Here is a 21,250-nt window from a genome sequence, read left to right on the forward strand (position 1 = left end):
TAGTGAATATCATTATAGAAAATGAGACAAGAACATGAACTACTTTTTAAATCGAATTTGGAGCAGGTATAGATATATACATCCTAATTGGGTCTAGACATTAATGGACATGCTTATGTGGATTTTTATTAATTTCATTCTTTTATTTGTTATATTAATAATTAATACTACCATATAATGTTCAAGTTTTATTGAAACGAATAATTAATAATAATACTAAATCATAACTTATAATCCAATTAATAAATTTTATTTTGAAGTTGAGATTAAAATTATTTATTCTAAATTAATAATAGTTTTTGTTAAAAAAAAAATTGGTAACAACCTACAATGGGCTGTTAAAATAAAACAGCATCAACGGCCCCAAACCAGTAGCAGCTTTCAGCCCACATATGGAGGCCCATCACAGCTGGGCCCACCCCAAGGATAACCCGCGACCCGAACCTGCATCAATGCAGATCCAACCCGGTTCCAAACCCATTAGGTTTGAGCTGTAAGCCTGTAACAGCAGCAACTGCTTCATGTGTACCCATGAAATTAATTAGTACTCCATGATCTCCATCCGTCCCATGAAGCATGACTTAGTTCTTTTCGAAACGAAAATTAAAAAATTAATATTTTATGTGTTAAGTGTGGTAGGTGAAAAAGTAAAAAGGTGAATAAAAGGTATTCCCTCCGTCCCACGAATCTTCACATGTTTGATTTCGACACGAGAATTAAGGAATTGTATATTAGTGTTTTAAGTGTGTAATTAATAAAGTATAAAAATGATAAAGTATGAGAGATAAGGTAATAAATGTGATAAAGTAGGAAATATAAGGTAATAATGTGTCAAGATTCGTGGGACGGCCCAAAAATGAAAACGTGTCAAGATTCGTGGGACGAGAAGAGTAAATTTTTTGTCATTTTTTAAAACAGATCAAACTTCGTGGAATAAACTAAAAAGAAAACTGTGTCATGCTTCGTGGGACGGAGGGGAGTACTATATTTAGTGAGTGAAGAATATGTCGTTAAATTACTAAAAAGTAGTGATAGTTAATGCATAATGAATTCATATAAATATATTAATAATAATATGTGTAAATACATTATAAATTTGAAGGATGATCCCCGTCCACGAAAAAGAGTCATGCTTACCTTTTTTTTTGTCCATGAAAAAGAGTCTCATTTATTTTTTTTAATCATCACATCATACATTTTCTCTTACATTTAACTATAATTTGTACTTTTATTCTACTCTATAATTAAAAATGTACTTTTATTTTATTTTTTTGTATTAATACTATTTATACAAATTGTATTTTTATCTCACCTACACCTATTTTAACAACTTTCTTAAAATCTGTGTCGAATTCCAAATGAGACTCTTTTTCATGGACGAAAAGAGTATAATTTTTAAAAAGAGATAGAAATTGAATTCATGGACGAAGGAAAATTGTAAATTAGAAAGTAAATCCGTGTCGGGAGGGAGTTAATGGAAATTGAGAGAAAAACCAAAAAGCAAAAAATCATCAAAATTGTGTGGTCATAATCTACAATTGACCATGATTTAAAACTTTGGCATGCAAATTGAGAATCTCGTATAATTCAGAATTTCAAATAATAGGGTAATAGTAATCAATAAAAATAAAATCCAGTAATTGTAATACGATGCAAATCCCACGTGAATTATGAAGAAAGACGCGAAATTTGAAAATTTCCCAAAATTAGCTCCTTTTGACACGTGGAAACATTCATAACTAACTTTATGAGTAATATAGCAAATTAAAATAAGCACCTGATAAGCGTAGGTATTCAGTCAAATGGTCAATTTTTACTCAATAAATATATTCACCCCATTTTATCTACAGCTTCCCTTCCTTCCTTCCTACTGAGAAATTAGGGATTTATTTAAATATTTTTTTTAATCTTTCGGGATTGGTCATTCCTCATTCGAACGTTAGCTCACCGCTCCAACTCCCTCAAAGAAATTAAAAAAAAAAAAAGCAAAAATCCGATCGCGAGATGTCTGAACCCCAGCTGCCGCCCGACCCGGTTCCCGAATCTCACGACCCGGAAGCCAGCCCCACCGACCCGCTTCTTGACACCGGCGCCTACATCGACCCGGGCCGGAATCACTCGGCCGCCGGCGCCGAGTTGCCCCAGCACATGCCGGAGTTCGCGCCGGGCGTCGTGATTGCGGCGGAGCCCATCTCGATGTACGTCCCAGGGGAGGACTCGGCGGAGGCCACGCCGCGGGCGGTGCGGCGGAGGGATCCCGAGGAGATGTCCAAGCGCCCGAGCTGGCTGCCGGAGGACTGGAAGATTGACTTGAAAGTGCGGTCTTCTGGAGCCACAGCTGGACTCATTGATCGAGTAGGTTTTATCTTTTCGCTCTTTCCTGAACGTTTTTTTTTTTTTTTTAATTAATTTTTTTGGTCAATTGATTGCATGTGTTGGAGTTTGTTGTGTTTGATTGAGTGAGAAAAGGAGCTGTCTCGTGCGGTTTTGACCTAAATTTTGATATCTCGTTCGGGGCGGCTTGCTGCCGTTTTAACCTATCTTTGGATTGTTTGATTTTTAAGGAGGTTTACAATCGAATGTATTTCATTGCTTGTTTATTTTTTAGTAGTTAGAAGGAATCTTTGATATGCAGTGAGCAGATTTTAGGGTTTTTAGGAGTCTAGGCCTTTGGAAACATTAAGTCGAGTGAGTATTAGGTTGAACGAGATTACAAAATAGATCCATGCCAATAGACTAAGACCTAACTCGTTGGAGTTGATGGTTGTCTAGCTGATTTGACAATTGTACAACTCTTCTCCAATTTAATTGTAAAGTTAAGCTCTTTTTAGTGTGGTTAAATGAGTTATACCTAAAGAAGAAGAATCGGCATCGACATTTTTAGATAGCAAAGATGTCTTGTTTGAGTAACAACTTGATGCCAATTTGAATTATGAGTTGTTTCCTTATTGGGATGATATAACGTAACTGTTACGCCATCAACTTGTCGTCAAGGTTTGTTCGCTTTTTCTTGGATGCTGTGTTGTCTGCTAGTGTTGGTTTTCTTGATTATTTATGTGCTTGGTTCGTAATGTAGTAGACACGTGGTATGGTATAGACGCTCTGATGGTTTTTATGCTCCTTCATTTCCTGAGAACATACTTGCCATTATAGGATGTTTCTTCTTGTCTTCGTGTATATCCTAGCTTTGATTGCTGATGTTTTGTTAACCTGGATCTCATAGTTTGTCATGTAATGTGTTCTTAACCTGGAATTCACAGTTTGTCATGTAATGTGTATTAAGGGGAGTATTTATTCTATCATCGACTAATTTTTGTTTAAGAAAGGTAGAAAATTTAAATTTGATTCCTGATTGAGTTGACCGTAGAGAAGAAAATTCGTGTCTCTTCTAGTTGGTAGAAGGATGACTTTTGAGACTGGTCGACATCTGGGGAGTTAGCAACGAAAAATTTTGTTCGTAATTTCCTTATGGGGCTGTTTGAAGATTAAGCACATAAATTGGGACGGTTATAAGATTTTATTATGAAGGTGTTTTATAGCATTCGTATGCATTTCTAAGTCTTTGTCGTATTGAAAATTGTACCAGAGACCTTCTAAACACTTCGCCCTCTTTAATTATGCCTATATACGTGTCAGTCATTGCTCAAGGCACTTTTTTTATCTACTAGTTGTGTCATTTCCTTCCTAGTTTTGTCTTTTTCTTCCATTTCCAACTCGTTGCTACTTGTTTAATAAGATGGCTCCTTAAACGTACTTAATTGTTGACATGAGCTGGACAAGATGTGGTGATTTTATAGCATGTTAGGCACGACATTACTCAAAAGTTCAATAAATCTCCACTCGTTAAATTTTAAGGTAAAAATAAGCAATGAAACGATGGTGAGATGAAATAGTAAAATAGTTAAACGCTTACCCTCTATTTGGTAGTCAACTTAATATTTATTTCAATTCTGGATGATTCCGTATCAGCTCACACATAAATGTAATGACCTTATAAATCCATTCTTTGGACCTTCCATTAATTATTTGGTGCACAAATATGTTATACAAAACTGACGGTGTTTGGACAATTGGTTCTATCGAAGGACTGTATTCATTTTTATATGGTTTCTAATACCCTATGTATGAACTCAAGAGTGGTTTTCAATTATAACATCTTTAATTTCAATGTGAACTTGTAGGAATATTTTGCATATAAGCTATGTAAAATTGATTGCTTTTGGGTTAACAAACTTTTCAAGATGATAGAATATTATTTATATGGTGCCTGATACTGTTTGACATAAAATGGAGTTTGACTTATAAATTGGCTGCAAATAGCTGTCAAAACCTTCAATGCACCTGAAGGAATCTGGAAGAAAATTTAAAATGTTCCCATATTCAGAAAGATAAAGGCATGATTTTATATCCTTGAAATTTATTTCTAGAAAGAACTCCCATAAACAGTCCCTGTTGACCTATGTTTTCATTGGCGCATATTCAGAAATGGTTTAACTATGTATGATCTTCAGGATCAGTGAGAAAATTATTTTTCTAAAATATTGAAATAGTTTTGGTTGATCGAGATTTGGAGTTGCTATCGTTCCTCCTTTGGGAATTGATTTTTCCATTCTACACACATCATCCTTGTGTAAAGCTGCGCTGTTTGTTAATTTGGTGAATCTGATCCATTACAGTTTAAATATATTAAACATGTGTTGTTTGTTTTCTCTAAAAGGCCAATCACTTAATTGGGTAATTTGATGCTCTCATTTACTACATAGTAAGTGTGCTTGTGTAATTGTAGACGACATTCCTGAGCATGTGAAGTTAGTGGGTATGTGTTTGTATTTGATATTATAGCAAGTCCTTTTATTTATTTTTATTTTTATTTTTTGCATTTTCACGCACACGGACAAGAATATGTATATATATTTGTTTTTTCTGCCTATAAAAGAACTTCATGATTAATTTAATTGCGCAACAGTGTGTGGCATGCTGCTAGAAAAAATGTACAAAAGTTGATAGGTTGAATATGTCAAGGGTTTGTTTAAGGAAACCATACTAGCCAAAGGCTACATGTTGTGCTACATGCTTCTTAAACTCCTCCACTGAAATTATATTAGTCTGGTGAGAAATTGAGATCTGAGATCAGCATGAATTAAAGTTGTATTATATACTTCAATTTGTTTGTGTCATATTTTTTCAGTTCACTTTTTACATGGAAATACATTTACAATGATCCTGAATTCTGCAGTATTACGTCGAACCAACGGGGCAACGTAGATTTCGTTCAAAGGTTGAGGTGCTTCACTTTCTGGAAACAGGAAGTAAACCGGCAAAGAGAAAGGGAGCTTCTGAAACTGAGACTACGGTAAGTAAAAATCATTCATGGATTTTGGTATCGCCAACGTCTGCTGTTGTATTCTTTTTTCGTGTTTTTCTTCTTCCTGATTTTTTTTTTCTGCTTATTGCTTTTACAGCCTTCCGGGAGTCCTGCGAGCCAAACACAAAGGAAGTCCAACACAAAACGCAAGAAATCTGAGGCCTTCGTTTCTGATAATACACAACCACCATATGTTCTCAACAGCGTCCAGACAGATAATGCCCAACAGATATGAAGTGTGTAGACGGTAAGGCCAAGCGCGAGCATGATAGTGTTTATGCACTTCTCTGGGATCTCTAACTGAAAGCGCTTGTTTTTGAGTTACCATAATTCAGCATTAGATTCTGGTGGTAGACATTTTACTTGTTTCTTATATAGGATTCAAACATTATTGTGCTATTGTTTGTGAGTTCTCTTTGAACTAGATTAGACTTTTCATTTTTAGGGGCATGTGGAATGTTAAGAGGATTCTTTGTATTTGAAATTATTTTTGGAAGCCCTCCTTGAAGATAGTGATGTCAATGCAGTTTCCTTGTAGAAGTAGAACCTTTGTAGAATACTTTGTTCCTGTTGGTTATGCATGAGGTTGCTCCACATTTGGATATGGGATTATTAACTTTTCCATGTGTTTGTGATACTATTAAAATTTTGTTAAACAAGGTTAACTTGAGGCCAAATATCTCGACTTTGAATTTCATCAATGCCTTTTAAATTGATTTACACACTTGATTTTTTAATAGTGGTTTGTCCTTCTTATATGATTTGTAGATTATTGCACATGATCAAAATTTATCCAACGCATATTTTGATAATAGTTGTAGGTTTTCTTCGTAAAAAAAAGGGGTTAAGTACACCACTTTCTCCCAACGTTGACATCCCTATCGCCTTTAACATCCTAATGTCATAATTGACACTATTTACTATCTCAACGTGTCAAAATTGAAGCAAATCGTCCCCTATGTTTTATCGGTGCTTAACCTCGTTAGAGTTGCGCCTTGGGCAGCCGTTAAAACGTGGGGGGCGATTTGCTTCAATTTTGACACGTTGAAGGGCTAACCCTAAAAAAAAAGGTTACACGCCCTTATAGTAGAAGAAGATTAGGGAACTAAAAGCTTAAGATGACGTTTATTCAATTCGTTAGCTTTATTTTATTGTTAGGTATTGTAGGCCGATGAATTAGTTCATAAAATATAAATCTATCTTAATCTACATCATTTGACATTAGTTTTATAGTTCCTACACTCTTTCTCAAAACACTTTTAGTTATTAATGCAGGAATGTCAAAAGTTTGACTATAACTTTGTAGACTCAGAATTTTACATAATGTAGATTTTTTCAAAAATTGACAAATAATTGGTTGTAGCCTGTAGGTTGTAATCATTGGACTTGATTTAATTCGACTAATTACCTTATTGTGCCTAAAAAGAAAAAAGAAAAAAGAAAAAAAAATCAAAGAACCTTATGAACCACGGTGAGAGAGTAATAAATTAAGCTTGGAGTCCATACATGAGTCGAAATCTAGTTTGCTTAATTAAATTTGAAATAATATTGCTACGTTTTTTTGGATATTACTCTCTCAGTCCACTATATATTATCATAATTTGTCATTTTGATTCGTCTAAAAAAAATTGTCCTTAATCTATTTTTAATAAATTTATGGATTCTTTTTTCCCATTTACTAAATTATTTTTTCTTTATTTATAGGCTCATTTTTACATTAACTAACTATATAAATAACACATTTTTTTTTAAAATCCGTGTCTTCTTTGTCTTATAACAACATTTTGTGGATGGAGAATGTGTTTAGCTTATTAAAAACAAAAACAAAAAAATTACTCCCTCCGTCCCATGAAGCATGACACACTTTTTTTCGGCACGAGAATTAAGAAATTAATATTTTGTGTGTTAAGTGTGGTAGGTGGAAAAGTAAAAATGTGAATAAAGGATAAATCTTTTGCCATTTTTTGAAACGTGTCATGTTTCGTGGGACAGACCAAAAAGGAAATTGTGTCATGTTTCTTGGGACGGAGGGAGTAATTAATTAGGCATTAAACGTGCTCTCAATCTCAAAATTTATGATTCCAGCATTGCAGAGAGAGAGAGAGAGAGAGAGGAGAGAGGCTTGTGCTGTGCTGAAGTACGCCTAAGCCAATTTTGTTCTCCTAATCGGCTGCCATTACTGACTTCAACAAACTCAAATTTGTCCATTCATCTTCATCTTCCTTGGCTATTAACTCTTATCAGTTTGCTTTCACTCACAGTTTCCACCTTAACGCTCAAACAATCATTGAACACCATTTTCCTTCAATCAAACAATACTACAACATTTGGTAAAACCCAACTCCTTGCAACCAAACAAAGCCTTCGACGTTTTCAGAAGCTATTTGGATTCGTCCCTTTTATTCAGATGCTGTTCGCTTCAATTTTCAGCTTTGATCTGTAAGTTATCTCTTCCACCTCAATTCGTTTCCGCCATGTAGACTTTGTGGAACTTATAGCGAACTGGAACACGTAAATGGAGAATTAGTGCGTTGGATATAAAATTCGATTTGGCTAATTCGGTCCGACTCAGGAAAGAAATAAACAATCTTTGAAACCCTTCATTTTTTACTTTGTGTGTATGGATATCGAGCTCCAAAATTAAGCGGAATCGGGCATTATTCTTAACTATTACTACTTTCTTTTGAACATTATAAGTGTTTAAGTTGAATAAGTAAGGGGCAAGTTCATTGCATTTGGAATTAAATAAGAATGGCTCTTCTTGATGTTGGGTGTTGATTATCTTCAGGTAATTTCCCAGATTAAATGTATTTAATTTAGGAATTTCATGAACTCTGTGTGCTTGTCTTTCTGTTATCATGATTATTGATGGTTATAAACTTGCTGCGTGGTCTAGATTCTAAATTTTGTGCTTTTGCTTGTTTGTGTGTGTTTGTTCTTTTTTTCTTTTTTTGCATTTCTATAGGTTTTGGGAAAGACGATAGGTCTACAGGAATCATGTCGAGACCAATGCTGCTTGTCTTTCTGTTGCTGATACTGATTATTACATCCCAATTTGAATGGAGACAGCAAATAGTAAATGACATGGACACAAATACGGCGGTGTCTCAGAAGCAACAACAGATCTCGAAAAGGGAGGAAGGTGTCAAAGAAAAGGTAATTGTAGCTTCCTCCTCTAATCCGCATCCATTGGTTAGCGCTGTTAAGAAGTTAATGAATTTATATTATGTGTGCTCCTGTCTCTGTTCGGTATGCAAAAGGGGCATGATGCCATCTTTTAAGATTATATGTGTTCCGCATACATTTTTGTATCCATGTGGATCAAATCTAGCGAGCATATTGTTGGATGTGCAGTCTCTTGGAAACAAAGTATATTCTTACTTTTTTTTTAGGTTTATATATGTTTGTCATACATGTTTCTCTTTCTGACTAGTGCATGTCACGTGTCGCATATCCATTGGACTGAAAGTGTATAGCATATACCATTTAAGCAATGGAGCAATTTCATTTTTGCTATTTTTGCTTGTTTTTCTCTATATCTGTGTTAAGCTTTAATCAGCTTGTACTTTTTCCTCATGCGCATTTGGTGTATTCAATGTATATGCATATGGAAATTGGAAGAACAATACTAGCATTATCTTAACAGAATTAATCAGAAAAGAATTCCCTAGAGATTCTTTTCCTTTTAAAAAGGTTTATTGTTACCCCTTAGGATGGTTGGGTTCTTAGTTACGTATTTCTTTCTGTATGCTCAACAATTAAGGGGGATGGTGTATTGCGTTACTGCAAGGGCTTATTGGGATTTCATATGATTGACGTTGGACCTTGAAGAGGCACCAATTTCAACTGATATTCACTGATTCTCATATCAGCCGTGTTAGATTTATCAACTGCCACTCTACCACCTCTATGTTGTCCTTAGCCATCTCTTATCGAGAAAGTTAACACATCGTTTTCCTCATTACTTAGAGAAGTGACCCAGGAAAAATATACCAAAAACTTGTAGTTGTTGTTGCGACCTTGTGGAGTGACAAATAACAAAAGAGCTCATGTGTTCAAATTTTGTTTTCAAAATTTGAGTATCAAACCTAGTGATCTTACCAAGTCGTCTAATTCTACTACTGAGAGTTAATTGGAATTGTTTTTGCCAGAAAGACTAGCTTGGGAACACGAGAGGAACTATCAAAAATTGAGCCAGACTCTTAGCGAGCTAGTGCTTCTTCATAGAGAACTGGTAGTTCATGTCTCACTAAGAACTGAGAAAATAGACCTTGCGAATGAAAAGGGTGCCCTAGCTGCCATTTTACTAAATTTGCTAGCTAGTTGGAAAAGGGCCTTTTTCCACTACAGGGTGTTGGCACTGCAATACATAAATGATACATATAGGGTTGTACTGAGAATAAGGTTAAATTTTCTTTCCTTGGGTCTAAGTTCTATGTTGTGTGTAGAGTTACTAAATTTCCTTGTATTCCGTGATGACCTCTGCACCCTAATACTAATACTATGGTATTCTGTCACAGCCATAGTATTTATAAGAGCATAAATTGAATAAAAGTGAAAGATTAGGTTAATCTATTAGCATTTGGGTCCATCGGATCTTTCTGATAGGTTCTGCATAAAGTCATATAAGATCTTACCCGTGTATGAAAGATGCGTATTTCAATATGAATCATAAAAGCAAAATAGAAATACACTTCCCCCGGACAATGCAACTCAGGCAGGTGTGGACTGTGTTTGGAAAAAAAAAAAAAAGTGATCTTCAACAATATGCTCTCTGCATTGTTCACTGAGATGGATTGGAACTTTCGGATATCCTAACTCCAAAGGCCCTTTATAAAAACTGTAATTTGAGCTAATGTGGCTAATTCATATCCAATTGAAAGGGGTTGGATTGGAGAAGTCCTAATGACGGGGATAAAATTATTGAATCATGTAATATGTTATCAATCTTGAATAGTAAACACCCCCCTTAATAGGTGCTGATCCTTCCAGCCAAGATCAATATCCAAAGTGGCTTTCATCTGTGCTTATATGTGGCTACAAAAAATAAATGGACTATTGGTGAACAATTGAAGTCCAAAGATGAAATGCTCTTTTCTGTGTGTGGACAATTCTCATCTTACATCTGTTCTATAAAAAGGGTTCATAGTCCTGATATTAAAATTACATATTTCCCCCAATTGAACTAAGATCTTGGTTCATAAATTCTGAATCACAACTCGTGAATCTCATATAATAAAGTGCATTTCCTTGTTTGTATGAATTAATGTGAGCACTATTTGTAATTTGGAGGTGGTTTGTTGTTGGTGTGCAGATCATCTTGTCACAGGAAAAGAGCATCCAGAAACTGAATGAGGTTGTTAAGAATCTTAGGGAACAGCTACAGCAATGTCGGAGCAGTAATGCCACTTTCACCTCTTTGTCTGAAACTGAGCGCCAACTAATTCTAGACGACTGAACCCCTTGTATCCAATGTCTTCTATTTACAATAAGGCTTGTGTAGGAGTTTGTCTTCAAGTTCAAACCACTTTATTCTAATCAAAAGTACCCATTGTGTTCTTGTGTGTTAATTTAAAGGCAAAAACTTGGGTACACCCCTGTGTCCATTTCAATGTCATGATTCGTCCCGCATCGTTAAGTACGGGTTGAGTGATGTGGTTTATAACACTTTAGCCACCTTCTCCTTCGTAGCGTGACTTTTGATGATGAGTTCTACCTAGGATGTTGTAGCACTCAATTATGATTTATTAAATTTCAATTAGAGTTTATTAATTTCTAATTAATAAATTGAAACGAGTTCAATTATCGTTCTCAGTTAAAGAGCTCAACTTTACTTGTAATAGATAGCTTAAGGGAAGTGCACTAAAAGAGTTTGCATGAAGATATAACGAATTCAGTCATTGATATGAGTCTGAGTAACTCATTTGTTAAAGAGCTCAACTTTAATTGTAATAGATAGCTCGAGGGAAGTGCACTGAAGAAGTTTGCCTGAAGATGTCATGCTGGAGATTATCGGGTATTGGATAATCCGATAATTGAATCGCACAATTTGGATTTGGTTACTTGATAATCATTTTTTTGGTTATTGGTTCGATATCGGTGATGAAACATAAATTAACGGATTCAATAAAGAAGGCTAAGATTTATGTGGTTCGATCATGAAGATCTACATTCACGGGTGGTTCTCGTGGTTTTCACTGTGCTTCATGTGGAAGTTTACATTTTACATGGTGAGAAGTAGGGGTGGCACGGTACGGTATACCTTATTAAATCGACCATACCTTATACCTTACCTTTACCTCCGGTATGGAGAAAATTCATACCTTTACCTTACCTTTACCTACGGTATACCTTAGTTCGGTATACCTTAAGTACGGTATGGAGAATATACAAAACCTTTACCGTACCTTTATTTTGATATACCTTACCGAATTTTGGTATACCGTACTTTCACGGTATACCGCACTTTAACGGTATACCGAAATAATCGGTATTATCAAAATCGAAAAAATTCAATTGGTATACCGCACTTTATATTCACATACTTGTATGCATTCATGTAATATATAATAAATTATATAAATGTTATAAGTTACATATAATTTATATGTTAGAAGTAATATTATTTATAATATAATACTAATATTATAACTATGCTATTATATATGTAACTATTATAAGTTAGATGTATAATTTATTGTAAAACAATAATTTTAGTTATATATTATAACTATACTATAATATCAAAATAAATAATTTTATTTTATTGTATAACTTATACTATATACTATATTTTATTTGTTTTTGTATCATTTGATGATATTTATAAATTTATAAGTTATATAGTATATAGTATATACTATATAGATGTTATAAATTATATGAGATTTATAAGTTAGATGTAATCTAAGTTATAATATAATATCAATATTAATTATAGCTATGCTATTATATACATAGATATTACACGTCAGATGTATAATTTATTGTAGAACAATAATCTTAGTTATATAATATAGAATATTATATTATAACTGTACAATAATCTTAGTTATATAATATATAATATTATATTATAACTGTGTTATGATATCAATATAAATAATTCAGTTATATTAAATTATATAACTTACATACTATATTATATTTTATTCACTTTTGTATCATTTGATGATATTTATATTCGCATACTTGTATGCATTCATGTAATATATAGTAAATTATGTAGATGTTATAAGTTACATATAATTTATATGTTAGACGTAATATTATTTATAATATAATACTAATATTATAACTATGCTATTATATATGTAACTATTATAAGTTAGATGTATAATCTATTGTAAAACAATAATTTTAGTTATATATTATAACTATACTATAATATCAAAATAAACATTTTTATTTTATTGTATGACTTATACTATATACTATATTTTATTTATTTTTGTATCATTTGATGATATTTATAAATTCATGTACAATTGTATATATTCACATAATATAGATTATATATATCATTTTATAAAATTTATAAATATTTTTTAAAATATAGACATAAAAATAAATATTATATATTTTAAAACTATAGATTTTGATACGATATATACCGCGATTTTCGGTATACCAATATATACGGACAACTGCGGTATATCAGAATAATGTATTGTACCTTATTATCGGTATATACCGAATATTAAGGTATACCAGAATAAGGTATGATACCGCATCACCGGTATATGCAGTAATATTCGGTATACCAGTAATACGGTATCATACCGTATTCTGGTATATACCTTTAATACGGTATTTATTGATTTTTTCGGTATATACCGCGGTATCGGTATACACCGGTATACCCCGGTATTTGGAAAATCCATACCTTTACCTTACCGTAAATATTCGGTACGGTATCATACCTTACCAAAAAAACCGGTATACCTTAAATTCGGTATTTTGCGGTAATTTACGGTACGGTATGGCCGGTATACCGAGTTTTCGGTATATTTTTCCAGCCCTAGTGAGAAGTGAATAGAATGTTCCTCTAATTTAATATTCAAAGTAAACTTGGCTCATTTGACCTCTAAGGCCCATTAATCTAAATAATTGGGCTTAATCCCTTATTACAGTAGTCTTTATTTAAACCCTACCCAAAGAGACGTGCATAATATTATCCTCATCAATCGGTTATTAAACTTTTAAAAATTTTGGGTATCAATTAATCCGATAATTAATTCGGGTTAACCAAATAATGATTTTATTAAATTTATAATTTAATATGTATATTTTAATTACAATTATTATTTTCAATTTTTTTATATATTTAGTTAAAATAAAATTATGTTGTATTAAAAGAATAAGAAAGAGTTTTATTGCAGTGGATAAGTGTAAACACAAATTTTTGTATTTCAATTTGATAAAATACAAAAACGCGTTACAAAAATAATTTGATAGAATTTGAAGATAGATTTATGCGGGTTGCAATATCTAGTTAATCCTCTGATTCTTCTCTTCCATTTGATTCTTGAACAAGCTCGAAGGTTATTGAAATACTTGATTTGATGACGCCAATCCAAGGGACTTAAGTCATGATTTTGGATTGAACGTTGAACTTGATTTGATTTGATTTGAAGAACGTCCTTAGAATTTGTAAGAACGCCTTGAAGCTTTGGGACTTGGTTGATTTGATTTGAGGAAGATCGTTCTTGGAATTTGTAAGAACGCCTTGAAGCTTTCGAACTTGATTTCTTTGGATACTTGAAGATCACTTCAAAGATTTGCAGGAATACTTGAAGAGTTTGAAGGATACTTGAAGATTTGAACGCTCAAATACTTGAAGATTCGAATGATACTTGAAGATTTGAATTCTCAAATACTTGAAGATTCGAAGGATACTTGAATGTTGCCTTGAAGATCTTGAAGATTTGAAGGATACTTGATGAATACTCGAAGACTTGATAGAATTCTTTGAACTCCTCAATCTTCCACTTCAACTTGTGATACTAGAGAGAATTCTTTATGCTCTTCGATCTTCCGCTCCTTCGAGTTGTTATTTATGAGCTCCCTACACCTCTATTTATAGATTTTAGAGATGGGCTTCGTGGGCTTTATGGGCTTTGGGCCTCCATGTATGGGCCTTAGGGCCTTAAGTGGCCAATAAGCCCATTAATTCATTTTATTAAATATTAATCATATATATCTATTTAATTAGGAATAAAATCCCATTTAATAAAATAGAAAATATAATTGAATATTTAATTCATGAATTTACACGTGGCACGATTTAATTCGACGACAATTTAATTGTCTACAAATTGCCCCATCGAGACTTGTTTATGGACGAAATGTCTTTGGTAATAGACGAGCCTCGAAATTTATTTTGATAGTTTAAACTCTTATCGAGGAGTTCTTGATTTGGATTTGAATTTTATAAATAGTTTATACTCATATTTAGGAGTTCTTGAATTTCTTTGGATTTATAAATTGTTTATACTCGTATTTAGGAGTTCTTCATTTGATTTTGGAATTTTAAATAGTTTATACTCGTATTTAGGAGTTCTTGAATTTCTTTGAATTTTGTAAATAGTTTATACTCGTATTTAGGAGTTCTTGAATTTCTTTGGATTTATAAATAGTTTATACTCGTATTTAGGAGTTCTTGATTTGGATTTGAATTTTATAAATAGTTTATACTCATATTTAGGAGTTCTTGAATTTCTTTGGATTTATAAATAGTTTATACTCGTATTTAGGAGTTCTTCATTTGATTTTGGAATTTTAAATAGTTTATACTCGTATTTAGGAGTTCTTGAATTTCTTTGGATTTATAAATAGTTTATACTCGTATTTAGGAGTTCTTGAATTTCTTTGAATTTTGTAAATAGTTTATACTCGTATTTAGGAGTTCTTGAATTTCTTTGAATTTTGTAAATAGTTTATACTCGTATTTAGGAGTTCTTGAATTTCTTTGAATTTTGTAAATAGTTTATACTCGTATTTAGGAGTTCTTGAATTTCTTTGGATTTATAAATAGTTTATACTCGTATTTAGGAGTTCTTGAATTTCTTTGAATTTTGTAAATAGTTTATACTCGTATTTAGGAGTTCTTCAATTTGAATTTGAATTTGATTTTTTTTTTTTTTTTGCAACATTGATACGAGGCCGATCCTACTCATAGAATTTAAGTGGGCCAACAAATTGGGCTTTTAGACATCAGGCCCATTTTCTTTATTGGTTTAGAGAAATAAAATTTCTTTTAATCAACCTCTCAACTAGTAGACAAAAGTTCCGTCCAACCAAATTGTAGGATTTGCCGTTTTTTTTTTTTTTTTTTTTTTTTTTTTTTTTAAATAACAATATAAGAACTTGCCACAGCATGTTCATGTTGGCAACAGCCAACAACACATCTTAAACCAAGCCATGCATGCCCACTTCTATTTCTTTCCAAGCTTACTGATACCATTCACAAAACTAATCAAACCCTCTTTACACGTGGCGCCACCACAAGAAGGATCAAGCCATACTTATTCTACTAACCATATGCCTTCTTAATTTGATAAATGCAACTTGAGCCCCATAGTATCCGACATTTTGAGTCTCTTTTTCTGCATGCATGTACCATGGAGTTTATTAAATGGAATCAGAAAAGCTCCTCAGCAATTTGCCTACTCGACTCCGTTCATTTAATGCTTTGCTTTCTATTTCACGCCATTTCTTGTACCACCATTTTTCTTTGCAACAACTTTGCCTCTTTAGGCATATCAAAGTCTGCGAAAATAGGGCCATGGAGCCTCTGCAGAAAACTATAGAAACAGCTGGGGTGCTTTACTCTTTGATACAGCTGGAGCTTTGTTTTTTTTTCTTCGTGTACAGCTGGAACTCCACCATTTTTGTACCACCATTTTTCTTTGCAACAACTTTTAATTCATGCGCACAAATGTACCATGCTCAGCTATTGCCAGCTATCATTTGCACCACTGCTAGCTATGTGAGAACTTTCCCTTGCCTATAAATAGGAGTGCTTCTGTGATCAGTTTCATTCACACAATCATCATGGTTTTCTTCTCTTAGAATATAACAGCCACTCTCCTTGTTCTTTCTTTTCTTACATTAGCTTCTTTCTTGAGCTACCACCACCTGCCATTACTTCAATTTCCTCATCTTGGAACTCAAATGCCATCCAAAAACGGCAGCCATGGTAGCAATAGCAGTTCATGTAGCAATAGCAGTAGCGAGGCAGAAAGAGTGGGGTTATAGGGACGCTGTTGTCCCAGCTTTCGTTCTTACGATTTCTGCAACTGGGCACCGGCGACAATGTGTGCTGTCCCGTAGTTCCGGCGAAAGGGGAGAGATCGAGCTTTGGCAGTCGAGGGATTGAGCCATAGTTGTTGAATCCTTGCTGATTTCGCCGAGTGCCGACGAGGTGTGCTGTCCCATAGTTCCGGCGAAAAGGAGAGATCGAGCTTTGCAGTAGAGGCTTCGAAGTAAAATTCTCTTGCAACCTCTGATCCTCCTTTCAACTTTAGATCATGCATGACATGCTCCCTTTTAACTTTGTGTATAGTATGCTTCTACTGTATTTGTGAGCTTTTCATTCATCAAAATTTGATATTTTACTATCCAAGTATCGGCAAGAAACCTTCATTGTATGCTTATTGCTGCTGCGTTTTGCCAAGTCTTAAAACTTCATCCCATGCTTGTTATCGCTGCTGTATTTCATCAAATAATATCATGACCGCGGCTTTGGCTTCTTCTGCTGGATTGGTTTTGGTTAGGCGGAGAAGCATCGAGCATCGTCGTGAGTGTGCCGGGACAAGTTGCGACAACGGAGACTCCAGGCAACTTACTCGCCGGTCTTTGGCAGCAGCGAACGGCAACGAACCGCGTGGTGCCGAAGGCGAGAGACGACGGTGGAGCCTTGCGGCAGCTACTGAAACGGGCTTGGAGCGCGGTGGTGGTATTTGGCTTCGGCTTTGTAGCGGTCTCCAGCTTCTTCTCAGCGGGCGTAGCAGTAGTCGGAAATCAATCTCTGTTTCTTGGTGATTTTAGGCTCCTCGGCAATCGGCATCTCCAGATGGCTGTGACCACTGCTGCTTCTCTTCGGCCAGCAACGGAGCCGCCTGTTCTCTCCTTTAAACAAACAAACTCCCTTATCCAGTCTTTGTTCACCAAACAATCAAAGGGAGTACTTTCCAGCTGCCAAGTTTCGGATATGTAAGTTCAGCTTAATCTCCTCCATTCTTTCATAGCTTCTCCTGTTCCTTTAAACAAGGAGGAGGGCGACCGCCTTGATTCCATCGGACCAGAGAGCACCAACAGCGTTTGAGAGACAGAGACGACCCCGCTGAAGGTCGAATCAGGGTTGTTCGCGGTGCCAAAGCAAAGGCGCGGCGGACCTCGGAAACAGCGGCAGCAGCGGCCCCGCTTGCCGGTCGCTCAGTGACGGCGTCAGTGACGATTTCTGGTGGAGGAGAAATTAGGGCTCTTGATGGTGCGTTTTCTGAGGGTTCATTTAAGAGGTGAAGGGGGAGAGAGGAGCAGACAAGGTCGCGCCGACCGATTTGAGCGGCAATCTCGCCGGAGGAGGAAGGGCCTAGCGGGGAATTTCCGATTTGAACTTTGAGGGCTGAGAGAGAGTGAGATCTGGTTCGTGTTGTTGAGTGGCGGAAGTGTGTGGGAGATGGAGGCCGGTCGACGGCTTCCTCGTCGAAGGGAGCCGCGACGGCGGGTTTTGGCTGAAGAGGGGCGGACTGTTGGTGTGTGTGTTAACTAAGAGAGAGAAAGAAAGAGAGATTGAGGCTTGTGGGCTTTTCTTAAAAGGAGTTTGGTTGGATTTTTAGAGAAAATGATTATGTTGGGCCTTTTAAGTTAATCTTTCACCAATAAAACTTGGCCCAAAATTATTAATAAGCTTAATACTTCTCTGATGGCGCACACGCTGATTTCTTCCTTCTTCCTCTTCTTCCTTTTTTTTTTTTTTTTTTTTTTTTAAGTCAACCCCAATTTTGAATATTGTTTATTTTTCTTGCAGTTGATGGCAATGGGAGCTTGGAAGCTTGTGTTAAAGATTGGCATAGTCTCATTAATCAACTTCATGGCGGATTTTGCCCCAAACGAGATGCTTTGAGTATTTGCAAAGTTCGAAATCTATTGTCTTCTTTCTTTCAGTCTTGACATCTCCATCAGCCCGACTAAAGACCATCCTCAGAGAGTTCATCCAAAAATCTGGCAGCAGCCTATCTAAGACTTTATTTGAGTGATGTTTACTTTGCACTTCAGGTGGCTCAATTGGCTTTTAATCAGATTTCGGGTGCGCTCGGATCTGGGCCATTGTGAGTCCAACCTTTGAAGATTGCTGGTTACATTTTCTCTTTGCGCGCATTTGAGCAGGCTAGATGACTCAATGGTGTTCTATTATGTTTGGCGAACATGTGTTTCAACTCCACGAGCGCATTCAACTTTAGCTTGGAGAGAAGTGAATTTGTCGATGCATAGCCGACCTCAATGCCAGATGACTCAATTCTTTGACAGGTCTTGGGTGCGCTCAGGCCTGGGATTGTTTGAATCTGGTTTGAGTGAGGTTGTTGTTATGTTTGGCATCTCACGAAGTTGGGAGAATTCTGCACAACGGCTCGAGAAGATTGAGTATTTTCTTCTTGATGCTTAAGCCAAGGAGAATGAAGCCATCGTCCGAATTGCTTTGATCAAGGAAGTGCTTGCTATGATAGAGAGGTGGAAGACAGAGATGACGTTGTCCTTCAAGCAAGATAGTGCCTCCTTTCATATTGTCCGAGGTGCAATCCCATAATTCAAAAGAGAGTTTGACAAACATAAAGTTGCACATGTTGATGAGGAAATGCTGCGGAATTTTGAAGACTTCAGAGTCACTTTTGATCTCTGCTCAGAGAACTTTGGAGGATCAAGACCCATTTGCTTAGTATTGGTGCAAACCACAGTTTCTATCATTTCTCTCTTGATGATTCTTATTTGGTTTGTGATGGATATTTTGACATCTTCTCCAAATGCTTGTGCTTCTTTTGATGGCTTGATTTTCTTCCCAATTTGAGACATATTCGGCTTCACATAATCAACTTAAATCATAACTTTGATGATATAAATTGAAAAGAGTCAAACACAATTTATGACTGAACCTAGAAATTATCTAAGCTGCCTACGTACCCTTTTGAAAGGGATCAAGTCAAAACGTAGTTCATAGGATCAACAAGTGTTTGAGATTGGGTGCCGTGCACAGTTTATACTCATGCGGGCCAGGAGTAACATGCAGTTTAGGCTCGTGCGTCAAGGAGCTGTCTTCATATGCTCCATTTTGTTGTTTTTCTTCATTGTTTTGTGGCTTTTCATCTGACTCATCTTTTTGGCTTTTCTGCTTTTCTATTTTTTTTGGCTTTTTTTTTTGTGCTTTTCGATTTTTTTTTTTTTGAACTATATACATATGCACATGCTTCAACTTCTACCACCCTTCAAGGATAGTAGTACTTCAAGAACTTTCCGTTGAGAGTGATAACAATTGGCCTCCTTGCAGCGAGGGTCATGTCTCCAATTTGAAAAGAGGGCGCTCGCACTGCTTTGTTGAAGGATCTTGAAGGAAGAGCTTGATAGTATTCCAATTTTTGCTGGACTTCTAGTCTCTCTTCATCCAGAGTTTCCAGTTCTTTGGGGCTTAAGTGCGAATTCTCTTCTCCAACGACCATTTTCTCGCAGGAGGTGATATGGTTTGCTGTGACATCGTCTTCATCTTTTCGGCGAGGATCTTTGCAATCAAAACACGTCATTATGCTTTCATTTCTCTGGCGTATGAAGGCTATATTCTCTGCAACGCTTGTTGTGATAACGCCACTTCTAACGAGACTTGCAATTTTACGACGCACTTGACTTTGAGTAGTATGAGGAAGAGGAACTGGATTACTAGCACTATTAGTAGTGTAGTAAGAGGAAGCCACACTTTCTCTATCTTCTTGATCTATGGCATCTCGTGTGAAGATGGTGGTCTTCATTTGAGCTTTCATTTTTTTCCCACATGACATAATCAAAGTGGTGTATCTTTTCATTCGAGGAGGGATCAAACTTCTCCATTTCTCTGTTATGTGCAGTTCATCACTCCCTTTTGTCTTGCTTCGTTTCCATGATTTGCCTTTGCCAAGTCTTTTAAAGACAGATACTTGTTGAGCTTCTCTTCTGCCCATCCTATTGAAAATAGAAACCCTTTGGGTTCTCCGATTGCTTGAAGATTCCAGGATTTGCTTGGTGCTAGCATAGTTAGCAGTGGCTCTCTTGATGGCAATTCGAATGGGGCTTTGCACTGTATATCCCAAACCTGCTTTGGAGTTTTGGCCTGCGTTATCAGTCTTTTCCAAATGAGACCTTGACATAGAGCTTTCTTGAGGATTGTATCCAGCATTCACGAGGAGTTTATATGCCTTCGGACCAAAGTGCTTTGAGAGTTCTTTGTTTGAGAGATCTTCATGCTCTGTGATGCTACTTTGCTTTGGTCGGACAAACCCTTCAAATGGTTGGTGAATTGGCTTCTTGGCATCAATCTTCGTTAAAGGCATGGTGAATCCTTCCATCTTCAGAAAAGATTCTTCTTTCTTTTTCTCCTGGCAAGATCTCAACTCGTCATGTGATGTATCATCTTTCACCATTGAGACTTTGGTTCTTTCCAAATAGAACTTAACATCAGCAAAATGTGATTCTGCTTCCGTAAACGGCTTTTGATCACCAACCACTTTTCTTATGGCACCATTTTGATAGTACTTGAAGCATTGGTGCAATGTAGAAGGAACAACACCATTTTCATGAAGCCATGGTCGACCCAGAAGCATATTATAGGACGTCTTGGCATCGATAACATGAAGCAACGCT

At 35.6% G+C, this 21,250-nt stretch overlaps 2 protein-coding genes and 2 long non-coding RNA genes across 5 annotated transcripts; all 4 read left to right on the forward strand.

Annotated features, from left to right (window-relative positions):
• The first annotated feature begins 1,788 nt into the window (after positions 1-1,788).
• Positions 1,789-5,969, forward strand: LOC131000226 (methyl-CpG-binding domain-containing protein 6-like). Its single transcript, XM_057926023.1, has 3 exons — positions 1,789-2,355; positions 5,237-5,353; positions 5,463-5,969. The coding sequence occupies exons 1-3, from the start codon at positions 2,005-2,007 to the stop codon at positions 5,598-5,600; spliced, it is 606 nt and encodes a 201-aa protein (XP_057782006.1). The 5' UTR covers positions 1,789-2,004; the 3' UTR covers positions 5,601-5,969.
• A 1,482-nt stretch (positions 5,970-7,451) lies between these two features.
• Positions 7,452-10,957, forward strand: LOC131000227 (uncharacterized). 2 transcript variants are annotated; one of them, XM_057926026.1, is made up of 3 exons: positions 7,452-7,804; positions 8,331-8,521; positions 10,680-10,957. In XM_057926026.1, exons 2-3 carry the CDS (start codon positions 8,363-8,365, stop codon positions 10,821-10,823), a joined length of 303 nt encoding a protein of 100 aa, XP_057782009.1. In that variant the 5' UTR covers positions 7,452-7,804; positions 8,331-8,362; the 3' UTR covers positions 10,824-10,957. The 2 variants fall into 2 exon arrangements, with proteins under 2 accessions (XP_057782009.1, XP_057782008.1); XM_057926025.1 differs by lacking the exon at positions 7,452-7,804 and adding an exon at positions 7,826-8,153.
• A 2,799-nt stretch (positions 10,958-13,756) lies between these two features.
• Positions 13,757-14,600, forward strand: LOC131000228 (uncharacterized). Its single transcript, XR_009093688.1, has 2 exons — positions 13,757-14,164; positions 14,291-14,600. It is a non-coding gene; the product is annotated as an uncharacterized LOC131000228 (long non-coding RNA).
• Positions 14,601-16,254: 1,654 nt separating this feature from the next.
• LOC131000229 (uncharacterized) lies at positions 16,255-19,390 on the forward strand. The gene is made up of 3 exons (XR_009093689.1): positions 16,255-16,851; positions 17,143-17,581; positions 18,399-19,390. It is a non-coding gene; the product is annotated as an uncharacterized LOC131000229 (long non-coding RNA).
• Positions 19,391-21,250: the final 1,860 nt, after the last annotated feature.

This window comes from Salvia miltiorrhiza, chromosome 8, assembly GCF_028751815.1.
Source record: "Salvia miltiorrhiza cultivar Shanhuang (shh) chromosome 8, IMPLAD_Smil_shh, whole genome shotgun sequence".
NCBI lineage: Eukaryota > Viridiplantae > Streptophyta > Magnoliopsida > Lamiales > Lamiaceae > Salvia > Salvia miltiorrhiza.

Excerpts from the sequence above, each read along its gene's own strand:
- LOC131000226 (XM_057926023.1), top strand. The coding sequence starts at position 2,005 with ATGTCTGAACCCCAGCTGCCGCCCGACCCGGTTCCCGAATCTCACGAC. Across the intron at positions 2,356-5,236 it reads CAGCTGGACTCATTGATCGA|TATTACGTCGAACCAACGGG; the intron begins GTAGGTTTTATC and ends TGAATTCTGCAG. Across the intron at positions 5,354-5,462 it reads CTTCTGAAACTGAGACTACG|CCTTCCGGGAGTCCTGCGAG; the intron begins GTAAGTAAAAAT and ends TTGCTTTTACAG.
- LOC131000227 (XM_057926026.1), top strand. The coding sequence starts at position 8,363 with ATGTCGAGACCAATGCTGCTTGTCTTTCTGTTGCTGATACTGATTATT. Across the intron at positions 8,522-10,679 it reads AGGAAGGTGTCAAAGAAAAG|ATCATCTTGTCACAGGAAAA; the intron begins GTAATTGTAGCT and ends GTTGGTGTGCAG.